Raw genomic sequence first — 24,068 nt, forward strand, 5'->3', positions numbered from 1 at the left:
GTCTGAGCAATTATTTACTGAGAATTTTTTTTTTTTTTGCGCTATCCCTATTATCATAGTGCCTGTTTCAGAGCCCCATGCATTCCCATGGGAATCTTCAGCGGGTATTTTATAAACTTAAGACTTGTGGCACCACTGCTTGATGGAGCATGGTGTTCCTCCATCCACTTGCTCTTCAATATGAGAAATCACCTCTAATTGACATTGTATTAACATATTTCTGCGTCATACACTGTGGAGTTTATTCCATTTCCACCAAAGTTAAGGGAGATGGAAGGGAAACGATGTAAGAATCAGCTAATACAAAGCACCACTGTGTTCATTAGTTGGAAATGTTCTTTCCTATTACTGAAGTACTCATGACACGGAATACCCCCATTCAGCTCCCACTCATTTAAAAAAAAATTCATGTACAAGGCAGTTCTTAAAACAAGAAAATAAAGCAAGCCCTCGCTTGGCTATACTGTACCTCTAGTATAGATCTGGTGCTCTAGGTTAGTCAGACTGGCTGTACTCCTAGTTCTAAGGTAGACAAGGGGGAGGCCTGGTAGACAGGAGAGACAAAGTTAGAGGCTAAGAATAAATACAGTGAAATAAGAAGACTCACTTCCAAACGATAAGCACAAATAGAGAACATTACAAAAATAGCAAGCATCATGCAAGTACAGGGTCATTCCCATCAGTGATTACTAAGAGTTATGGACGTACTTGACAAAGCGAACACATTTTTATACTAGTTTTTATTGTTGAGGCTGGATCAAAGTAGCATGCTCCTTTTTTTTTTTCTTTTTCCTGAATTAGAAGAATATGTATTGAACCTTCTCTTGAACAGAATGACAAGCCTTTTGAAGATTTTTAATTTAAAGGTGTTATGTTCTTAAATGGCATTAAGAAGTTACAAAAATCAATCAGTACAGATTTTAGTGGAAGTTGCTCCATTCCAACTGGTAAAACACAGAAGTAAAATGCCAGTCTCAGGGGATCTCAAAAATTCAGGGGAAGAGACAGTATGTGTTCCAAATTTAAACAATCTCTACCAAGGAGTTGTCTCATAGTGTTCATTTAAATTCTAAAATCAAGCATGGAAGTTTTCAGAATATTTGATATTTTCATAAAATGTCCTTGGAATACAAAACTAATAAATTTAATGAAGTGCCACATCACCCAGGTTTCCCAGCAAAATCTCAGCTCTGACTGAACAAAGCCAACAATTTTGTCAAAAGGAGGCTGGTATTTTCTTTCCCCTGATAAAGAAACAGTGAGAAAGCAGCAGGTCCCTTAGGCTAAATTTCATGTTAAGGGCTATGCCCAAGGGTTCATTTTAAGGCTGGTCTGAATAAAAAGCTTAACTTTTAAGGAAATATGACTTACTGTTCTTGAATAAGACCTGAACGTTTGTGATTAGTTCAACAAGGCTGAAACCTACTCGCTTTCAAAATAAATTCCCAACGATCATTTTAGTAGGCCTGCTAAAAGAATACAATCCTGGAAGGTGCTATACTACCATCCAGGAATTTCCAATAAGAAAAGAGGTTTGGAACTTTACGCATATTCAAGTTATGTCTTATTAAAAAGATATATTACACTTTTATAAGCCCAAGTAATCATAAAAATCTTTAAATAAATAAAAATCAAGCTTTAACTGAGCACCAGCATTTAATACAGATGAGGAAGCTTTTTAACTAAAGAGAGAGAGGGACAAAACTTTTAAAAAGGAAGGAAGAGAGGGAGGCAGGGAGGGAGGAAGGAAAGAAGAAAGAGAGGGACAAGAAAATCTTTCATCAGAATCTTGCAGACTAGGCCTTGCTAGAGTTTGACTCTGAAATGAAGATGCCCCTGCATGAACAACGTTTTAGAAACATACTCTCTTGGACATATTACAAAAATTATTTAGAGTCTTCTGGGTAGACTATGTTACATTTTCTTGACACACAAATTGGGAAGGTTGGAGGAGGAGCCAAAATCCAAGCTGACAATATCTGAAAAGCCCTGGCTCCTAAGTAATGACCTTGAGACTCAGAAGCAACAGCCTGGGAAAACAGAGAACAAGCACAGCTGACATTTCTTTGTGTCTCTTTCTAGAAGTACAAGGCAGATAGAAAGTCCACTTATACACCCTGAGGAGAGATGAACCAGTACAATTACTTCATACACTAAGAACACCCATCTTCCCATGACACGTTTGCAGACCAGATGGAATATTTAAGTATTCATGAGCTATGTGAAGTCCAGCCAAGACTCCCCAAAGAAACCACATTCTAAGAGCTGGAGCTGAGTTGAATTTGGATGACAATGGCTTGTGGAACAACTAAGACCATGCAGTTGTCCATCACCATCTCCCCAGCTCTGAGGAAAACAGAGCTGGCGAGCCATTAAGTAAGGAAAGAAAGCATCACCAACAGAGAGCAAGCTGACTCCTCTTTCTTCAAGAGGCAGGGCATTCAATTCTTTTATAAACGGCACAGGGTTCCCTTTTTAACAACTTTTTCCACATGGGCTCCTGCTCACCCTCTTTTCAAGAATATGTCCAAACCCTCTCTCTCTAGATTTAGAAGACCATTTTAGATGCTTTTAAAAATCTGGTCAAAAAAATCCAATCAATTAGAAAATCAATGTTGTGCAGAGTAAAACACAAACCACAGCTGATCCTGATGCACTCTCAGGTGCACCAGTTCATGTGCATTATTACCAGGACTGAGGAATTACGTGTTGCAGATCTTTTCTCCCCCGCAAAGGTGGAATTACAGCCCACATTTATAAGTTCAGTAGTTCATGCCAGAAAACTGTCTCCTGCAAAGACTAAAACAGAACTATAGAAGACAGTCAGAATTTCCTGTAGGTTTTTCCACGCAGAATGACGGTTCCATGTGAATTTCTCAGTGAAGCATTGCTTTGTAGGTCAAAAATGATTTAGTTAAACATGTGTAGTGAAAACCCTTACTTTGTCCAAAACATGGAGGATCCACCGAAGAGCCCATCCAGTCTTCTGATTTAGTTGACTCTATTTCCTTGTCATCTTTACAGTAATCTGCCATCCATGATTCCTTGGTACTTACATACTGGTCTAGAAAGAATCCGCCAGAGATTTTAAGAGAAGTAAAAAAGATGGAAGGTTCAAGTCAAATAATTTCAATTCCACAAAACAAGCTTTTATTGAGTGTCTCATTACATGCCCGGCCTGCGCAGGATTCTGAGACAGTCTGTGCCCTGGAGAGCCTCACGCTCCATTGAAAGAGGTTACCATGAACAGGCAACCATCGCCACAAAACTCTCTTCAAACCAATCTACACATTCAATACAATCCCCATCAAAATACCTATAGGGCATTTTGTGGAATTTTAAAAGCTGAATCTAAAATTTATATGGAGGCCGGGAGCGGTGGGGTGGCTCATGCCTGTAATCTCAGCACTTTGGGAGGCTGAGGCGGGCGGATCACTTGAGTCCAGGAGTTCGAGACCAGCCTGGCCCACATAGCAAAACCCCATCTCTACTAAAAATACAAAAATTATGTGGGCGTGGTGGCATGAAACTGTAATCCCGGCTACTCAGTAGGCTGAGGCGGGACAATTGCTTGAACCTGGGAGGTGGAGGTTACAGTGAGCCGAGATCATGCCACTGTACTCCAGAGGCTGAAATTCAGCAGACAATCCTCTACAGATAGTTTTACTTCTGTGAGAGAATTACAATGGGGATAGCAGGTTAACAAAAATAATTACAGTGCACCACACCTAGATGAAGATCTTTTATACTAATTAAGATGTTATACTTTTTGGAAGAAGAATTATTGGTTTCTGGTTTTCAATTACAACACTTGGCTACAGAAGTAATATTTATTTAAACACTGAGAGGTCACAGCAACGTTTCTGGGTTTCAGAACAGTATTCGGAATAAGGAATTGAAGGTGAAAAAACAAAACAAATTTTACCACTGACAAGAATGCCTTTTGGAAGATTTTTTGTTTGGCTGGTGTTTTTAGAGACAGGGTCTTGCTCCATCTCCAAGACTGGAGTACACTGGCACAATCATAGCTCACTGTAACCTTGAACTCCTGTGCTCAAGTGATCCTTCCACCTCAGCCTCCTGAGTAGCTGGGACTACAGATGCACGCCACTATGTCCAGCTAATGGTTTATTTTTGTAGAGACAAGGTCTCACAATGTTGCCCAGGCTGGTCTGGAACTTCTGGCCTCAAGTAAGCCTCCCATCTTGGCTTCCCAAAGACCTGGGATTACAAGCATGAACCAATGTGCACAGCCAGAAGATATTCTTAAAGAGACATATACTGTGCTCATCAGAAATACCAGTAAGAACCCTTTAGGTAAGTTCTTGTTTACTGCAGCTTTTCAAAAGACGACCACAAACTTTCTCTAACCTTCTAGAGTAAGAGATGTTGTGAGAAACAATGTAGGAGTCAAAACATTACAGTTTAGAGAGATCATAGGGTCAATTTACTATTTTCTAAGTGATATTAATAACCAGGCAAATTAGTAGATGAAATCTGGTCATATAAAACAGTGGTTTTAAATTTGGGGGGGTCAACAAACTTATGGTCTCATTTCACAATACATTCTTTCCATCCTACTCTGACATGCATAAGGAAGTGGATATTCTAAAAGCCTCAATCCAACATACACACCAAAGAAAGTTCACAATTTGCGGCCGGGCGCGGTGGCTCAAGCCTGGAATCCCAGCACTTTGGGAGGCCGAGACGGGCGGCTCACGAGGTCAGGAGATCGAGACCATCCTGGCTAACGCGGTGAAACCCCGTCTCTACTAAAAAATACAAAAAACTAGCCGGGCGAGGTGGCGGGCGCCTGTAGTCCCAGCTACTCGGGAGGCTGAGGCAGGAGAATGGCGTAAACCCGGGAGGCGGAGCTTGCAGTGAGCTGAGATCCGGCCACTGCACTCCAGTCTGGGCGACAGAGCGAGACTCCGTCTCAAAAAAAAAAAAAAAAAAAAGAAGTAAAAGAAAGTTCACAATTTGCAATAGTGTATGTTATTGCTCAAGGATGAAGCATCGTAATTCCAAAATCAGATCATGGAGATCAATAAATCAAACAATGAATGTGAGTTTTCACAGTGAAGGTATACACTACTTGATTGTATGATTATATCTGCTTTCCTTTTAGATGGCAGAAATACAAGAATAGAGCAGTTCTTATTCACAACATTGAATCCAGAGATGTACATTTCAGTGTCATATCACTGAAATGTACATATCATATCAAAGTACATATACATATCAGTACATTCATATCAAAGATACTTTTAGATAACACACCATTAACCTGGCAACCCTTAAGCAAGTCATTTTCAGAGTTAGTTCAAAATGATAATGGGAAACAACAAAGGCAATTTATTCTACTATAAAGATATGGTCAAAATCACACCTTTTAAGAATTATTCCGTGAACAGCTTAAGCAAAGTTAATCTAAACTCACTTCCAGGACATTTAATAAACTCTAGTGACCAAGCATTATGAGGAGAAAGTCCATCGTGGCCATTTATGTTTCCCAAGTAACCTAAGTTCTTGCTTAACCACTGAGAGCATCCTTATGGGATGCCAACGCTGGAGAAACAGGCTGAGAAACAAGAGGCTATTAGGGTTGATCAGGAAAGCAGTCAGGATGAAGAAGTGATGCCTGGTACAGGCCCAAGTATGTGCTAAACTAGGATTAACAGTCTTCCAGACTCAGAGCTTAGATACAGAAAGGTATCATGAAAGACAACTTTCTACTCACCAATTAGCACAGAAGTGATATTGATATCCAAACGAGGTTTGGCCTTGGCTTCTAGCTTCAGTCGAGGAGGATGAAGACGACTAGCTGCCTGCTGTTGCCAGGATACAGAGCAAGGCCAAGGCTCAATAAATGGCTCCCAGCCTAAAAGAACACAGGAAATAAGACATCTGTTCAGCAGATATCAAGAGTTTATAGGGGAACACTGCTCGCAAATGTTCAGCAAGGACAAACTGGAGCTTAATAGCTTTCTACTTCCAATTCAATTCCACAACAAAAGCACCAACCACCTTCAGCTACAGGTCACCCTACAGATGTCTGCATTATCCAGAGGACACAAGTGGAAGGGCATATACGTACTCCCACAATGGTCTTCCAGAGGTGGCAGGAAGGAGGGCAGGCAGCCTATGTGCCCTCTTCCACTAAAGAACAGGCAGGATGTGTTGAGACACTCAAGACGGAAAAAGGAGTCTCAGACCAAGATTGGAAAAATAATAAAGTGTCTTAAATAGCTACTAAATTTGATTCTCCTGGTTACGGGACCAATACATTGGTTGAATAAATAGGTACGTACAAAGGCTCATTAACTTTTTCTTTTTCTTAAAATATGCACAAAGACTATATAAACAACATATAAAATAATACCACAAACACTCATCTACTCACTCTCCAACTTAGGAAATAGAAAATTAAAGTCCCCAAGGGCCATTCCCTACCATCTCATTCCCCTCCTTCCTACCAACCCTCTCCCACCCAACTCCAGGTGACCATTCACTTGAATTTTTAGTTAATCATTTCCTTGCTCTTCTTTACAATTTTACCAAGCATATATACCTTTCTTAAGAACCTATTAGACTGTCCTGTTTGTGATCTTTACATAAACTGAATCCCCATGTACATTCTTTTTCAAGTTTCTATTCTGGCTCACCAATACATCTTTGAGCATACTGTTGAGCATACTGCTACATCACATTGATGCATGTCACTGTGGTACACTGTTTTCACTACTGAATATTAACATGCATTATAACGAATATACAATTTATTTATCCATTCTACTTCTGAAAGACATTCACTTGACTGCAGTTTTATTGCTATTGGAATACTACTACAAGCAGCCTTATATACATCTGTAGTTCACACAGGCAAGACAGTCTCCACGGTACAGAGCTAGAAGCAACACATTGCTGGGTTGCTGGGTATGCTTACACTCAAATTTACCAGGGCATGCCAAACTGTTTTACAAAGTAGTAGTATTAATGTACAGTTCTAATAGCAGGGACTATGGCTTATATCTTCCAATAATTAGTAGTCTCCCACTTAATTTTTGCTAATTTCTTGGGTGTGAAAAATGGTACATCACTGTGACTTAAAAGACTCAACTTTTCAAAGCCAGTTAACTTTTAGCAGATCTTTAAATAGACTCACACAATCAGCCATTGAACAAATCCAAACCAGTATGTAACACACAGTAGGTATATTAGTCTCCTTACACCATTTGACATTTAATGACCTGAATGTATTCATACAACTTTAAAAGTAAGCAATATTTGTCCGAAGAAAACAAATCATTCTCAGAAAAATAGCTCCCACATGCAAGAGTCTCTCTCAGAAAGACTTGGGCCATTATTCTAAAGTGAAACATTTTGAACAATGAAGAAATAAGGGTGTTAGCATTAAGTGAATCTGTTATAAAGGGAAAATGTTAACTAACATAAAATTAAATGTGATAAATACTCGAGAACACTCAGCAGCAGCACAACAAATCAAGGCTTTATTTCTTATTGAAATCAAAGGGAGCAGGCAGTCGGAGGTTTATACCTTGGACTGCCCAGCTCTACTCTGCTTACTCTGTCCATGCCTACTACCAATTCCGATGAGAGCTTCTTTCAGCTCTCTTAAGGCAAAAAAGTTTACTGCTCAAACCACTTGGCCCTAATATATTACGGCTTCTGAATTTCAACCTGTATAGGCTCTTACCTTGGTCTTTCAAATGGAAGGAAAGAAACCTGAAAATGCTTGTGGTATTATTGAGGTTTATGTCTCCCAAAAAACAGCCTGCTCTGATCAACAGTGGTTTGTTTGTTTTTGTTTTTTTTAAAGAGTAGGTAGGGCAGAATATACAGTGTCATCGACTCAGTAGATTCAAATAAAACAAACGAACCCAGTGGGGAGTGAGGGGACTTGAGGTTTAAAACGCTTGGCTGGGCGCAGAGGCTCACGCCTGTAATCCCAGCACTTTGGGAGGCTGAGGCAGGTGGAACACCTGAGGTCAGGAGTTCGAGACTAGCCTGGCCAACCTGGTGAAACCCCGTCTCTACTAAAAATACAAAAAATTAGCTGGGCATGGTGGCAGGCGCCTGTAATCCCAGCTACTTGGGAGGCTGAGGCAGGGGAATCACTGGAACTCGTGAGGCAGAGGTTGCAGTGAGCCAAGATCACACCATTGCACTGCAGCCTGGGTGAGTGAGACTCCACCTCAAAAAAAAAAAAGTTTGTGGGCATAAATCTCCCTTGAAATTTAGCTACTCTCAGGGCCAAATAAATGATCCTTCACTATTGAGCAATGGCATATTCTAGAATAAGCCAAACTGCAGGATCAAAAAGAATTAGCTATAAAAACATCTTTTTTTTTAAATTTTTTTTTGAGACAGAGTCTTGCTCTGTCATGCAGGCTGGAGAGCAGTGGCGCGATCTCAACTCACTGCAACCTCCACCTCCCGAGTTCAAGTGATTCCCCCGCCTCAGCCAAAAATATCTTTTTAGTTGCAACAGATCAGACATGTTTTTAGCACAACAGAAAATCTTTATTTTCTGTGTTTATGCAGTCTGCTTGCTTTTCATCTTTCCCTGTCCCACCCCACTCCTGCCCTTTCCTTCATGTAAAATTTATGTAGCAATAGGTCCAGGCAAACGTTTAAATTTGTTTTTTAAATCCCATGATAACATATGTTTTATACTGACCTGAAAGAGCACGGTTATAATAATCTCCAGAAAGAGTGAAGTGGGCATAGCCTTCAGGGCTAGTTCTTACACGCTGAAGAAAATTCAGACCTGCAATGAAAGCAAACCTTACTGCAGCGGCAGGGCAGGAGCAACCAAAACTGCCTTTTGCAGATAAATGACATTGAAGAAACGTTACAGCTAATACTTGCGAAGGAGAGCACACAACATTCTGATATTTTGTTCATCATGTATTTTTTTGCATCAAGTTTTAAAAACATGGCACTGAAATATTATTTACCTCCATGGCTGAGTTTTTTGGCACCCTCTTAAACTCTGTGCCTGAGGCGAGTGCCTCACTTGCCTTCCCACAGTGCCAGTCCTGGCACCCAGGCATACCCAAAGCCTGTGGGAACATAAAAAATATATTTCTGGCCAGGTACAGTGGCTCACGCCTGTAATCACAGCACTTTGGGAGGCCAAGGTGGGCGGATCATGAGGTCAGGAGATTGAGACCATCCTGGCCAACATGGTGAAACCCCATCTCTACTACAAATACACAAATTGGCCGGGCGTGGTAGCAGGGGCCTGTAATCCCAGGTATTTGGGAGGCTGAGGCAGGAGAATTGCTTGAACCCGGGAGGCGGAGGTTGCAGGGAGCCAAGATAGCACCACTGCACTCCAGCCTGGCAACAAAACGAGACTCTGTCTCAAAAAAAAAAAAAAAAAAGATATTTCTACCTGAATAATGGGAAGACTGATTAGAGAAGTCATGCTCTGATAAATATTAGCTCAAAATTGTAAGATTGCCATAGAAAAATAAGAAATCAACTAATTAGTCTCTGCAGAAAAGATATTCATGGAAACAGTCAAAATTCCAGTTGTTACTTTTAACCAAGCAGCCCTGGTGGTGCCTTAGAAGCACAGGGAAAGGGCAAGCTCTGTAATGTGCAAGAGGCCAGATTCAAGCCCCAGAAGCAAACTTTACTTGAAGGAAGAAGAGGCTGGCAAGATCGAAACAATGGAAAGTTACTCAACAGAGCAGTGACATTTTCATTTACTCTCCTCCAAACCTCAACCTCGCAGGGCGCGGTGGCTCATGCCTGTAATCCCAGTACTTTGGGAGGCTGAGGCGGGCAGATCACCTGAGATCAGGAGTTCGAGACCAGCCTGACCAACATGGAGAAACCCTGTCTCTACTAAAAATACAAAATTAGTCGGGCATGGTGGCGCATGCCTGTAATCTCAGCTACTTGGGGGGCTGAAGCTGAAGAATCTCTTGAACCCAGGAGGCAGAGGTTGTGGTGAGCCAGTTGCACCACCGCACTCCAGCCTGGGCAACAAGAACGAAACTCCGCCTCAAGAAAAGAGCTCAACCTCACACTGCTTGCAGTGATGCGCTTAAGGATAAAGTACTCCCACCAGAAGTGGTGGTGAACCACTGCAATCCTAGCCACTCGGGAAGCAGGAGAACTGCTTGAGCCCCCGAGTTTGAGACCAACCTTAGGCAACAAAGAAAGACTTCACCTTTGGGGGGGAAAAAAAAAAAGGACAGAGTACTCCTACTTTGGTCCCCGCTCTAGCAAAGGACAGCTCACATATAAATAGTGTTTTACCCCTCACACGGCCCGGTGGTGGAGATTCAGAAGTGCACTTTCTAGTAAGATTCTTGTTTTTGATTTTCAAGAGATAATACAACAGAACCATTATTTTCTGAGCTTATCTGTTAAATGCCTAGCAGTATTCACTATCTTTAGATACATAAAAAGATAAGAAAAATGAAGAGATCAGGAATTATTTAGCTAGAGATGTTAATACAATGGAAATTTTATCAAAGACCATTCCTATTCCCAAGCTATAGGCTGAAGGTCACATATGGCAAATAAAAGTTGCTTTAAAATATACATAATGAAAAACATATGTAAAACTATTATCTAAATTTCACCCAAATGACTAAGTAGAGTATGAATAACATAAAAAAAAAAAGGCCCCAAATAATTCAGCAATGACTGAAAATATTCAAGATGAATCTGAAAAACAGGACGACACTCACGGGAAAAGGTGAGTTCAGCGAGAGGAACATCACAATCCATGCAGTCATCGATGAAACAGATGCACACACTCTCAGCTTTGATCTCCACGCCAGAGATCAATGGCGCTGCCACAGCCCCTGGGCCATCTCGGCTGGTGGAGGCCAAGGAAAGAGACTTCAGAGGTTCCGCATTCTTAAACAACCAACTTGCTGCCTTTTTCAATTGGCCTTCAAAGAAATTAAGAAGTGATCAGTTCTACCAGCTTCCACAGCTACCCTGGCCACTCACAGAGGAAACAGAGAAATAAAATTCTCTAGAGACCTACTGGGAAGCCAGGAGAGCCTTCATCCCAGAAGTATTCTTGGACTTAATAAAAAAAGAGGGTGGGGGGGGTAGGGTGGGGGTGGGAAGGAATCACAGCATAATAGTAATCCTGCTTTTAAGCAAACATTTTGTTGCACACCTTCCACTCAAATTTACCACACCTTTCATGATCTGGCCCAAAATGCCTCCAGGAAGCCATCCCTCTCTACCATGCCATCTGTTGAAGGAGAGGAGAGAAGAGGACAGGAGAGGGTCCAGACACGGTGCCACTTGGTACCTAAGTACTTAATCTTCACTATGTAGTTTTGCAAATATATTGATGTGCTGCTTTGTAATTGTTCTCAAATATCTTACTTTGTGTATACTGTGCCTTCTCAACCAAACGCAAATGCCTTGAGAACACAGAGCAATGCGAGAACTGCATGTGTGTAATATGTAACCATTACTAATCACCTCTTGAATACAACCAGGTTGCTGAAGTCTCCCTCCTCCCAAAAAAGAAAAGAGAAGCAATGCCACCCCATACTTGTAAGTCACCAGAGGCCAGTACCAGGGACAGTGTAAGTAGCTGAGGGCATGGGCTCCAGAGCAAGATGGCCCGGCTTCAGGTCCTGTTCCGCCCTTACCAGCTGCTGGCTCTTGGGCAAGTTATTTGATCTCTTTGTGCCCTACAACACCCACTTAAAAGGACTGACAGGAAGAGGGAAGAATAAGTACATGGAAAGTTCTCAGAGTGAAGCCTGGCATGTAATAAACATTATCTGCTATTATCTACATTACAGATAAACATTAGTTGCTATTATCATATTCATTACTGATGGAATTAAGTTTTATCTACTAAAGAAATAAAAATTACCAGTCGGGTACAGTCGCTCATGACTGTAATCCCAGCACTTTGGGAGGCCGAGGTGGACAGATCATGAGGTCAGGAGATTGAGACCATCCTGGCCAACATGGTGAAATCCTGTCTCTACTAAAAATAACAAAAATTATCTGGGCATGGTGGCACGTGCCTGTAATGCCAGCTCCTCAGGTGAGTAGCTGAGGCAGGAGAATCGCTTGAACCCGGGAGGCAGAGGTTGCAGTGAGCCGAGATTGTGCCACTGCACCCCAGGCTGGCAACAGAGCGAGACCCCATCTCAAAAAAAAAAAAAAAAAAGGAACAAAAATTACCAAAGAGATGCTGGGCATGGTGGCTCACGCCTGTAATCCCAGCACCTTGGGAGGCCAAGGCGGGCAGATCACCTGAGGTCAGGACTTCGAGACCAGCCTGGCTAACATGGTAAAACCCCGTTTCTAATAAAAATACAAAAAACTAGCCAGGCGTGGTGGCATGTGCCCGTAATCTCAGATACTCGGGAGGCTGAGACAGGAGAATCGCTCACACCCAGGAGGCGGAGGCTGCAGGGAGCCAAGATTGCACCATTGCACTCCAGCTTGGGCAACAAGAGCGAAACTCTACCTCAAAAAAAATAAATAAATAAATAAATAACCAAAAAGAGGCCGAGCACAGTGGCTAATGCCTATAATCCCAATGCTTTGGGAGGTTTAGGTGAGAAGATAACTTTAGGTCAGAAATTTGAGACCAGCCTGGGCAACATAGCAAGATCCCATCTCTACAAAAAAATCTAAAAATTAGCCAGTTATGGTGGCACATCCTGTAGTCCCAGCTACTCAGGAGACTTAGGTGGAAGGATCATTTGAGCCTAAGAGTTTGAAGCTAGAGTGAGCCATGATCATCGCGCCACCACTACACTCCAGCCTGGGCAACAGAGCAAAACCCTGTATCTAAAATAAAAATAAAATAAAAAAATTCCAAGAGGTTCTCAGAACTTTAATAAAAAAATCAAAAAAAAAAAAAAAAAAGAGGTGCTCCAATTGTTAAAGAAAGAGTAAAAAGCCCAGGAAAAGTAAACATTAAGGGGTATAAAATTAATTAAACCAAAAACTAATGATGACTGGGTAAAACAAAACCATGGAACACACGAGAACTAGGTCTACCTTCATTTTTTTCAGAATCCAAAAGGTAGGCTAATGTAAAAGAGTATGTCATGAAACAAGCCTTTTCACAAATAGATTGGCTGGAATTTCATCCAGATACAATTTTTTTAGAAAAAGATTTCTCAATTCAAGAGCCCCAAGAAAATTTTAAAAAATTAAAATTGAAAAATAAAAAAGAAAGAAGTCAAGTAAAGAGCCTGAAAAAATATATCTATACCTTTTGGTCCGGTATTTAAAATATAGCTCTCTCTACCAAGGATACATTAAAAGGCATAGACAAAAGTTCACACCAAAAAATGTTTACTATATATGTGTGTATAATATTGAATGAATAACAAGTGAAGAACGATTAAGTAAATTATACTACATCCTTAGAGTCAATGTAAAAAGATCACTGTTGATAAATAATTTCAATGACACGGGAAGATGCTGTTGATATATTAAGTATATCATAACAAAATTACAATCATAATTCAATAAAATATTTTTAAAAGACTATAAAATTGTATTAGCAACAGAATCTATCAGTACATTAAAAATTTAATGTGTGCATGTGTGTGTGTTGGATATACTGTCCACAGTAGGTAGAGAAGTAGAAAGAGGCCGGGTGCAGTGGCTCACGCCTGTAATCCCAACACTTTGGGAGGCCGAGGCGGACGGATCACAAGGTCAGGAGTTTGAGACCAGCCTGTTCAAAAAAGTGAAACCCCGTCTCTACTGAAAATACAAAAATTAGCTGGGCGTGATGGCAGGCGCCTGTAATCCCAGTTACTTGGAAGACAGAGGTAGGAGTATCACTTGAACCTGGGAGGCAGAGGTTGCAGTGAGCCGAGATGGCGCCACCACACTCCAGCCTGGGCAACAGAGCGAGAGTCTGTCTCAAAAAAAAAAAAAAAAAAAGAGAAGTAGAGAGAGAGAAAGTACACACAAGTGTAAAGACTGGAAAGGACGCTGAGGCAGGAAGATTGCTTGAGCCCAGGAGCTGGAGGCTGCAGTGAGCTATGATTACAGCATAGCTACGACTGCATTCCAGCCTGGGCAACACAGTGAGACCTTGTCTCTTAAAAAAAAGGGAGAAAAAAGATGGAAGGAAATGCAGCCTGTGCTGTATTTCTCTTTTTGAAGAGAAAGGGAAACATAGAGATAGAAAGCAAGTGAGATGGAGTAGAAAGAACACAGATTTAGGAGGCAGGTAGACCTGGCTTTAAGCCCATCATAGGGGACTAAAATGTGACCTCAAACAAGTTTACTTAAGCAGTTCCAGTCTAAGCTGGTTTCCTCATCTCAAGTGGGAATAATAATGTCTGCCTCCAAGGGCTATGAAGAGGATGCAACAAGACAACACAAAGATAGGCATATAGGACCTCAATAAATGGTCATAATTATCAGTATCACCACCATTAGTATGACCACTAGTAACAGTGGCTAACATTTATAGAGCACTTACTATGTGCTAGCACTTTCTTAGTGCTTTGCATATAGTAATTTACTTACATCAAATCTCTGAGGGAGGCAGCCTCTTATCTTCTTTCCACAGATAAGGAAGCACTGGTTCACAGAGGTCAAAGCCACTTCCCGAAGTCATTAATAAGTAGTGACAGAGAGTAAAGATCTGAACCCAGTCGGTCAGCTCCAGAGCCCTTTATTTTTTTGAGACAGTCTCACTCTGTTGCCTAGGCTGTAGTGCAGGGGCATGATCTTGGCTCACTGTAACCTTCGCCTCCCCGGTTCAAGCGATTCTCCTGCCTCAGCCTCCTGAGTAGCTGGGACTACAGGTGTGCACCACCATGCGCAGCTAATTTCTTTTTTTTTTGTACTTTTGGTAGAGACGGGATTTCACCATATTGGCCAGACTGGTTTCAAACTCCTGACCTCAGGCGATCCGTCTGCCTCTGCCTCCCAGAGTGTTGGGATTATAGGCATGAGCCACTGCATCCGGCCTCAGAACCCAAATTCTTATCCACTATAAAAGACTGCTGCCTGTCATCCCAGCACTTTGGCGGATCACTTGAGGTCAGAAGTTCGAGACCAGTCTGGCTAACATGGTGAAACCCTCATCTATACTAAAAATACAAAAATTACCTAGGTGTGGTGGTGCATGCCTATAACCCCAGGTCCTCAGGAGGCTGAGGCAGGAGAATGGCTTGAACTGGGTAGGCAGAGGCTGCAGTGAGCTGAGATGGCGCCACTGCACTCCAGCCTGGGCGACGTCATTATTACTGACCTAAGATGATATGCAGTCCAGAGAAAACACATAAAAGGTCCTCCAAACACACTCAGCTCTCTAAGTCGCCTTGTGGCAGCAAGAGAGGAAATGGGAAGGAAGCATATCATCAAGATAAACAATGGGTAACAGAATCCTGTTCAAATTACCTTGACACACCAAAAGAGCTTTGCGACAATCATCCATGCTGAATCCCAGCTCCTGCAGCCTAGCCAGCTGTAACTCTAGGAAACAAATAGCATATAATTTTCATAAATAATTTTATGTAAATTAATCTACAAACTAATTTTAGAAAAAAAGAAAAGAAATTCAAAAACCTGTGACTGAAACATTTCATTTCGCTAAGCAAAACTGGACTCCTAATTGGAGAGTTCAATCAAGTGTACCCTGAAATCTTTGAGTCTTTTCCTCATATTGACTGTGTTTTTAAAGTGATGTCCTTGCCAGGAATTGGGGGGAAAGGTCTATTTCCCATCTGGCCCCTTCATTCTGCCATCTGGCCCCTACATTTTCCCCTGTGTTTTAAACAGCTTAAAATTAGGGGTGGGCACAGTGGCTCACACCTGTAATCCCAACACTTTGGGAGGCTAAGGTAGGGGGACTACTTGAGATCAGGAACTCAAGACCAGCCTGGGAAAAATAGCAAGACCCCGTCTCTACAAAAAAATATTAAAAATTAGTGAGACATGGTGGCACACACCTGTAGTCCCTCCCAGCTACTCAGGAGGCTGAGGAGGGAAGATAGCTTGGGCCCAGGAGTTTGAGGCTGCAGTGAGCTATGATCACACCACTGCTCTCCGACCTGGGTGACAGAGCAAGGCCCTGTCTCAAAATAAACCAATAAATTAATAATAAAAGTTTAAAAATAAAACTTAGTGTTACTCATATAACTTCAGAGGAGAACTCTCAAAGCTTAAAACTCAACTTTGGCATTATCCAGGAAAGAGGAAAAATAGTGGAGTAGTTGGTTAGGGATGTTTTGTTGGTTTTTAAATTTTAAAAAATGAGAGAGTCATACTTAGGACTTACAGTTATACTTAATGACATACAATTAAACTATGAACAATTTAATTGTGCAAAAGAAAATTTTAACAGTCAAAAAGAAGAAGCGTAATTAGCAAGACTGAGTGGGTTTTATAGTTAAACACCTACCCAAGACAGGATCTAACGTGTGTCTTGTCCTTTCTCTGATTTCCTCTCCAACGCGAGATGCACCTGGAAGGTAACTTTCAACAGAGTCTGACGCCAGGGCCACTGAGTCTGGCACTGCAGCATTAGCTTGCTCTGGGATGGATTTTGCAATGGCAAGAAACAGCTGAACATCATTATAGGAAAGTCTGATATCCAGGGCTTGTAACTGAATCTAACAAAATGTAAAAAAGGTAGCAATTTTTTAAAGCTGCAGTGGTTTTGCATCCATATCACTTACAGATGTAATTCCTGTTTTAAGTTCTAAAAGTCCAACAGATACTGCACCAAATTTCTCATTTAAAAGATTGCAAAGATCTTGAAATTAAGCACTAATAACCATAAGGTAATATGTCTCAACTATGAGGTCAAATGGTCACAAAACTGCACCACGTAAAAAATACTAAGCTAGGATAATTACTAGAGCAATTAGTATTTCAGCAGGATGATTTTCATACAAGTATATTAATCATTAAAGCAGAGGACCAAAGATGGCTCTGGGGGAGAAAGGAGCACCTATCAGCAACATTTCTTAATCCCTTTTGCATGGATCTATTTAATTTTTTAAATCTCTCAAACAAAATGACCAACCAACAAAATTTATCTCTTCTTTATTCAAACATAGCTTAAATGAGTCAAGTTTGCCACTACTTCCTGAAATCCAGTCTTACTGAGAAATGAACAGTACAGCTACCTCTCGTACAGGCAGTGCAGACACCAAAACCAGACTAGTGCACAAATGAGCACTCTGGATGGCTGTCTCAATGTCTGAAAATGGTGTTTTATTAACTAATTTTTTTTTTTTCCTGGAGGAAAAAAAAAGACCAGCCGGGCATGGTGGCTCACGCCTGTAATCCCAGCACTTTGGGAGGCCAAGGTGGGCAGATTCTGAGGTCAGGAGATCGAGACCATCCTGGCTAACAAGGTGAAACTCCGTCTCTACTAAAAATACAAAAAATTAGTCAGGCATGGTGGCAGGCACCTGTAGTCCCAGCTACTTGGGAGGCTGAGGCAGGAGAATGGCGTGAACCCAGGAGGTGGAGCTTGCAGTGAGCCGAGATCGCACCACTGCACTACGGCCTGGGCGACACAGCGAGGCTCCATCTCAAAAAACTAAATAAATAAATACATAAATATCAGAATGGCTTTTCTTTTTTAACCTCCTATGGTTCAAATGGATTAATTATCTCCATTCAACCAAGGAAATCAAATGCCCAATTCTCAAGCCTGCCTTCCCTTGCTTCACCTTGAATCCTCCTTACTTCCCTACATAGTTCTTTGCTCTAGTTAGACCGTCCTGCTTCCACTCAATTTAGGTTATTCATTTGGAATGCTCTCCCTCCTCCTCTCTGATTATCGACATCCTACCCTTCCTCCCAAATCCACCTTACGTGGAGTCTCACTCAAGATTCCTACCTATGCTGAGTTCTGCTTTCTATAAGCTTCCATATTCTACAAGACAACTCAGGACTTTTATCCTCCCCAAGACTGTAGGATCTTCTAGGACAGAAACAATGTCATATTTATTCTGTATGTGCTAAAATAACTAAGAGGTTGTTGGGGCCAGGTGCGGTGGCTCACACCTGTAATCCCAGCACTTTGGGAGACCGACGTGGGCAGATCATGAGGACAGGAGATAGAGACCATCCTGGCTAACACGGTGAAACCCCGTCTCTACTAAAAATACAAAAAATTAGCCAGGCGTGGTGGCGGGTGCCTGTAGTCCCAGTTACTCGGGAGGCCGAGGCAGGAGAATGGCGTGAACCTGCAGTGAGCCGAGATTGCGCCACTGCACTCCAGCCCGGGCGACAGAGCGACACTCCATCTCAAAAAAAAAAAAAAGAGGTTGTTGGGCTCAGAGTAAGTAAGTACGCCTGCATAGGAAACTGTTTGAGAGCATATCAACATATTACACAGATTTTGCATCATTACCTCCAGGACAGGTGGGAAATCTTCACTATTGAATGCATCCATCAATCCTGAACTATTTTGATAAGAAGAATTCCCCACCAACTCCACTTGAATTTGTACGGGATCCACAATTGAAAGAGCTGTATCTTGCTCATTCCCCAGTCGGCATGAAAACACCTAAAGAATGAAATGCAGTATGGCGAGAATTAATGTCTGATTGAGGAAGGGTCCAACTGTCAGCACAAAGAGGCTAACTCAGAAGCCATCGGCCATGTGTTATCCCAAGACCTGTAACAACTGCTGAAATAAATACTGTGAAGAGTGAGGCCCCCCACCGCTGCCGAGAGCACAGGCAGTGGTTCACCCAGAGGAAAAGGCAGTTTAGCAATACATCCCAAAAGCCTTACGAATCTCACACCCTTTGATCCAATAATCCTACTTCTCTCTAGGAACTAGCGAAAAAAAAAAAAAAAAAAAAGATTCACTAAACCATTATTTAATAGTTAAAAAAAATTAAGAGCAGCCAAGGTTATATCATATCTACTCAATGGAGTATTTGCAGCCATTTAAAAAATGACAAAAAAGACCACACAGATTGTTAGAAGACAGTTACAACACAGACTGTGTGAAAATACAACCCAAAATAATGTTACTCCCCGACTTGAAGGAAAGAAACACACCAAAATGTCCACAGAAATCATATACGATTTTTGATAGGTTATTTCCCCTCCCCATGATAATTAAAAATAAATACATTATTAAAGCTGGGTGATAGGTACATATGGAGTTCATGATATTATTCTGTTTACTTTGTATATATTTGAAATGTTCTATAATAAAAGGTTAAAAAATAAATACATTCATTGGGAGAGAGAAAGAAGGGAGAGAGGGAGAAAGGACTCCAATTCTAGGACCAAATTATTTTGCATGCTCAGGAAGAGCGCAGAGGAAAGAAAACAGCCATCACTTGGGTCCTTCTTACCCCTTCACCCCCTCCACCACCTTTCTGGGGCACACCCTAGTGCTGTTGAAAAACATGTGACACCAAGGTCCTTTGCCATATTCAAAATTCAAAATTCATAAGCTATAAATTCTCCCCCAATGATTTATCAAGCTGGTCTTAAAATTCAGACCCAGTTGTGCTGTCTAAAAGGCAGGACTGAAAGGAGTTTCCAGCAATCTCAAATATTTTGCCATGTAGTTGTCCTAAGACTTTAGAGCAGAAAAGTTTCATTTTCCTTTTTCCTTCAGGGGTTTCTGCTACACAAAACCCAATTGTACCTGACAGTTCATTAATCAATCACCAAGATTCTCCATTCAAAGCTAGTATTGTGGTGGCTTGGAAGGCAGATGAATTGCAATTTCATGATCAACTCACATCACACCAGTATGCAAATCCTTCCTCTCAAACGGAGGTTTCTTTACAAGAGAGAAACAAGCGGTCAAGAAGTAGAGTCCCTACAGGCCTTATTCCACTGTTTGTCTCAAAACCATAAACCACATACTCCTAACAGTGAAAATAAGTTTTATTCATTCAAACTTTGAGCAATACCACTGGAAAGAAAAGGGCATGAAAAGTCTAATCATAAAGCAAAAGGAACCCTGACCAATATGCTAACAGTATGGCATGGGAAATGTGAGCTGACATGAGTCAAGTACAAACATCTGACAGAAACAAGAACTTGCCACGGTTCCCCTTCTGTCTCCACACCGCACGGCTTAACAAGAGACAAAGCACTTTTGGCCTAATATTGCATAATGGCATTTTCGAGCTACAAAGGCCGCTCCAGCACAAATTATCTTCTTCATGAGATGACATGAGAGCCTAAAGCACCACTATTATCCATGCGCTCCTTTCAGCCAGGCAGGACTCTGCAGAGCTGCCCTTTTATAGATCAGGTATTCCTGAAAGGATAACATATAAGATCCTTAGCACTTTGTATAAATAGCTTTCCCTTCCCAAAGCCCTAGCTCTTCACAGGGCTACACTCCAGGTGAGGAGGGGGATGCAGGGGAAATGAGATCCACAGCCTCACCTTCATGCATGAGGTCTGCAGAACGAGAGGGCACAACAAGGGGCCTCACGGGGCAGTGGGGACTGAAGAAGTCTCCTTGAACTTCTTGAGGAAGAAAGGGTGTAAGGGAAAGAGGCAAATGCCCTCTGCATATTTATAGCCTAACACAGGGAGACTGAATTCATGCATTAGAATAGCCAGGGAGATTTGGGGAGAAAACAAACAGGAGAAGAGGGCAAGGGTCTTCCAATTCCATGAATTACTTCCCCTAATGAAAGTTTAAGAGGTAAAATTATCTTCCAGATGCTTTTCTCGTGAGCCAACATGCAGTGCTGTGATCAACACATAGACTTCTTACCTCGATGCCAAACAAACTTCCTGAAAAGGGGCGATCAACAAACCGGGGCTTATAGGTGAGCACTGTGGTGCCTTTCAGAATAATGGCATTGGTGTCAAAGCAGGACACATCTTCAACGACCACAAACTCCGTGCCTGGAAAGGACAACATTGTCAATCAAGCCAGAGCTGGGAAGCTGGAAAACACCAGAGGCTGTTGCAAACGAGGCAGCCCATTTCCACCAGGCTACAACATGAACCAGTAAGATTTGTTCTGCAAAATGTCTGCTGACATTTACTAACACCGTCATCCTGAACCAATATTCTGCATCTGGCCATGTGCAGCTAAGCCAACAGAGCCCTGCAGCAGCAGGAAAGACTGGGATGTGATTTCTCTCTTTAGAATATTTCTAAACTAGATAGAGAAACTGCACCCCAGTCCTCCTGGGAGGCCTAGGAGATATTCAGCAGTTCACAAAATCATCCTTTCTCTAAGTGATGACCTGACTGAAAATTCCAGGAAGAAGACTCAGGTACTAATGTTGGCCAGGCACTATGTATCTAAGTAGCTATTTACAAGGTTGTTTACAAAGAACATAGACCAATTTAATGTCGAGATTTTTGAAATCGGTAAGTTTTCAAGTTATTTGTATATATTTAATAGTAAATTCACTCTGCTTTACACTGTATTTTTATCAAAAACCATATATAGATGAAGCTTTTGTAACTGAACTCATGTAAAATGCATTGTGCTAGCCAGCTTCATCAGAATCATTGAGAAGCAGGTACAGGTATCAGAAACGTAACAATAAATACACAAATACATATAGATACACTAGATGAGTTCGCTAGTCAACAAAAGCCATCGTAAATCCATCTATACAAAGAAAAACATTCTTTTTGTAATGAAAATAAAAATCCCCCCACTTACTTATCTTCAAAACTGAGGTTTTCACATACTAAACTTGCCTAAACTCCACAAACCACATCTGCTAGGGCCCTAAAGATCAAACAGCAAATTGAAGACAGACCGTACACTGGGAAAAAAAAGACCGCTGCCAGGCGGGTGCTCGGGCCAGGCATAAGCACTAGGCAGGCAGGGGGCAGGGACAAGCAACCCCACAGCCTTCAGTGGGCCTGGCAGCTCCCACCTGAAAATAGAGGCCAAGACCTCTGATGCTTTCAGGTCTGTAAAAGAGGCAAATGTGTAAGTGCTCATGTGAAAAATGGGAGGCAAAAGAGAAATCATCTTGTAACACAGATACTGAGTCTAACATCCAAACTAAGCACCAATGAATCACACCGACATATAATCACCTGTTACATTGACCTTGACCTCCAGGTGCCTTTCATTGGACACAGGAAGGGAAGACCGCTTGGTAACTACTCCACTCTTCACAGTTTTGGGAACTATAGCAGATTCGCTGCTAGAGTTATGGTGGCGAGAAGGAGTAACGTGATTTTGTTTCTTAATATCACTGGGAGTGTGGAGAAAATCATGGACTAACAGTAGCCAGTCAAATATGAGAAACACACGGAGATTGTTGAGAACTACTGTAAAGCAGGAGGAATCCTTGGTAGATCTATAAAAAGAAGACAGGAGAAACTAAATAGGAAAAAAGAAACATGGTATTTCAATAACCTGCAAATGTACTGCTCGGTTTTGGCAGGTGGTATTCCAGTATTTTCTAAACTGTCTGCTTAGAGTATCAGTAAACTTTGAACAATGGTTGAATAACACTTTCAGTGTATTACTGGTTTAATAACACATTCAGTGTAATAAGTTAATCATATTTTTAAACAAGGAACATTTTATAAGAAAGCAGCATAGATAGCATAGCTCAGAGGTTCTCAATCAGATGGTTTTGCTCCCCTGAAGACATTATTTCTTTTTTTTTTTTTTTTTCCAGAGACAGGGTCACACTCTGTTGTCCAGACTGGAATTCAGTGGCACAATCATAGCTCACTGTAACTTGAAACTCCTGGGATCAAGTGATCCTCCTGCCTCAGCCTCCCAAAGTGCTAGGATTACAGGTGTGGGCCACTGCACCTGGCCCTTGGAGACATTTTTTATTCACATTTTAATTGCAATTGCAACTAGAGGGGGTTGTTATTAGTATGTAGTATAGGTAGAGGCCAGGGATGCTGTTAACTATCCCACAATGTACAGGACAGCCCCATAATAAGGAATTATCTGACCTAAAACGTCAATAGTGCTAAGGTCAAGAAACTCTGGCATGGTAAAGAGCACAGGCTTTGAAGTCAGAGACGCAGACTTAAATACTGCCATTTACGAGCTGTGTTATCTTAAGAAAGTCACCTACCTTCGCTCAGCCCGTCTTCCCACTTATAAAATGAAGAATATTAATATGATAAGAAATAAAGCACCAAGCACACAGCAGATATTTGATAAATGTCACTTTCTTTCCCTATGGGCTATTTCAAGAAGATCAATGAGGCACTCCTTCTTCGACATCTAGGATCACTTCTTTATAAATAATACCAAGTTTATACACACTAGTACTAGATTGTTTCTCTAGCTGAAACTGACCTGACGGCCCAGATCTTTTGGCCAGAGGAGAACAAGTAAGATGACATTTACCAGGGATAAATGTCCCCTAAGCAACCTAGAGGTAGAGTTGGGGTGGGGGCCGGGGGACAAGTTGCCATTACTCCAAAGTCTATATTTGAGGTGAAAACCCAAGGGGGACTCTCAGGCCTGACCTCAAACCATGATGCAGGCCCGGCCTACTAATGGATAGGCCTCAGATGAGCAGGACAAGAGAAACAGGGGCTGGAGCACTTCCATGGGGTTTTCTGGGTTGAACTTGGTTCTGTAAGCCCAAAAGAGACTCTAGGGTTCTAGCTACTACATGTACCTGGTTCCCTGCCCTAAAAGGTACTCCTATTTGGGAAAACCTAACTTGGAAATATTTCTAAGGCTGGTTTCTCTGCTCTCCCATTTCTCCTAAACCTGGCTCACTGCCTCCAGTAAAAGGGCATCATGATGCATGGCTCCTTCTTACAGACACAGCATTTTCCACAGAAACACTCTACTCTTTTGTAACGGAGAAAAAATGTTGCCCTCAGTAAAATGTTTCCACCCCATTTTGAACACAGATTGTCAGAGTTCTGTATTTAACTGGAAAGTCACAGTGTGTTGGATCCCTTTTCTGGAAAATATTTCAAGCCTTTAAACACTGTGAAGTGATTTATATTTGACACACAAGATCCCAACAGAAGAGTAATTCTTCTTCAGACACGAAAGGCGTTCAAAAATTCCCATCAAAAGAACATTTCACTCCTCTCGCTAACAATAGTATTTCTGTTAGTAAGAGCCAAGGTAAGGCTTTATT

The 24,068-nt window shown here is 41.6% G+C and overlaps 1 protein-coding gene across 2 annotated transcripts in view; it reads right to left on the minus strand.

The window, feature by feature from the left end:
- The window catches only part of VPS13D (vacuolar protein sorting 13 homolog D (S. cerevisiae)), a 279,483-nt gene that overhangs the window by 171,257 nt on the left and 84,158 nt on the right, over positions 1-24,068 (minus strand). Inside the window, exons 30-39 of one of the 2 annotated variants that reach the window (XM_011996566.1) lie at positions 22,030-22,295; positions 20,735-20,868; positions 18,383-18,538; positions 16,415-16,625; positions 15,412-15,486; positions 10,734-10,940; positions 8,702-8,791; positions 5,741-5,881; positions 2,942-3,064; positions 470-544 (exon numbers count right to left, since the gene is read on the minus strand). In XM_011996566.1, the coding sequence (XP_011851956.1) occupies positions 470-544; positions 2,942-3,064; positions 5,741-5,881; positions 8,702-8,791; positions 10,734-10,940; positions 15,412-15,486; positions 16,415-16,625; positions 18,383-18,538; positions 20,735-20,868; positions 22,030-22,295 (1,478 nt within the window). The remainder of the gene's footprint in view (positions 1-469; positions 545-2,941; positions 3,065-5,740; positions 5,882-8,701; positions 8,792-10,733; positions 10,941-15,411; positions 15,487-16,414; positions 16,626-18,382; positions 18,539-20,734; positions 20,869-22,029; positions 22,296-24,068) is intronic. The other variant, XM_011996567.1, reaches the window with a different exon arrangement.

Source organism: Mandrillus leucophaeus, unplaced genomic scaffold, assembly GCF_000951045.1.
Source record: "Mandrillus leucophaeus isolate KB7577 unplaced genomic scaffold, Mleu.le_1.0 Scaffold52, whole genome shotgun sequence".
NCBI lineage: Eukaryota > Metazoa > Chordata > Mammalia > Primates > Cercopithecidae > Mandrillus > Mandrillus leucophaeus.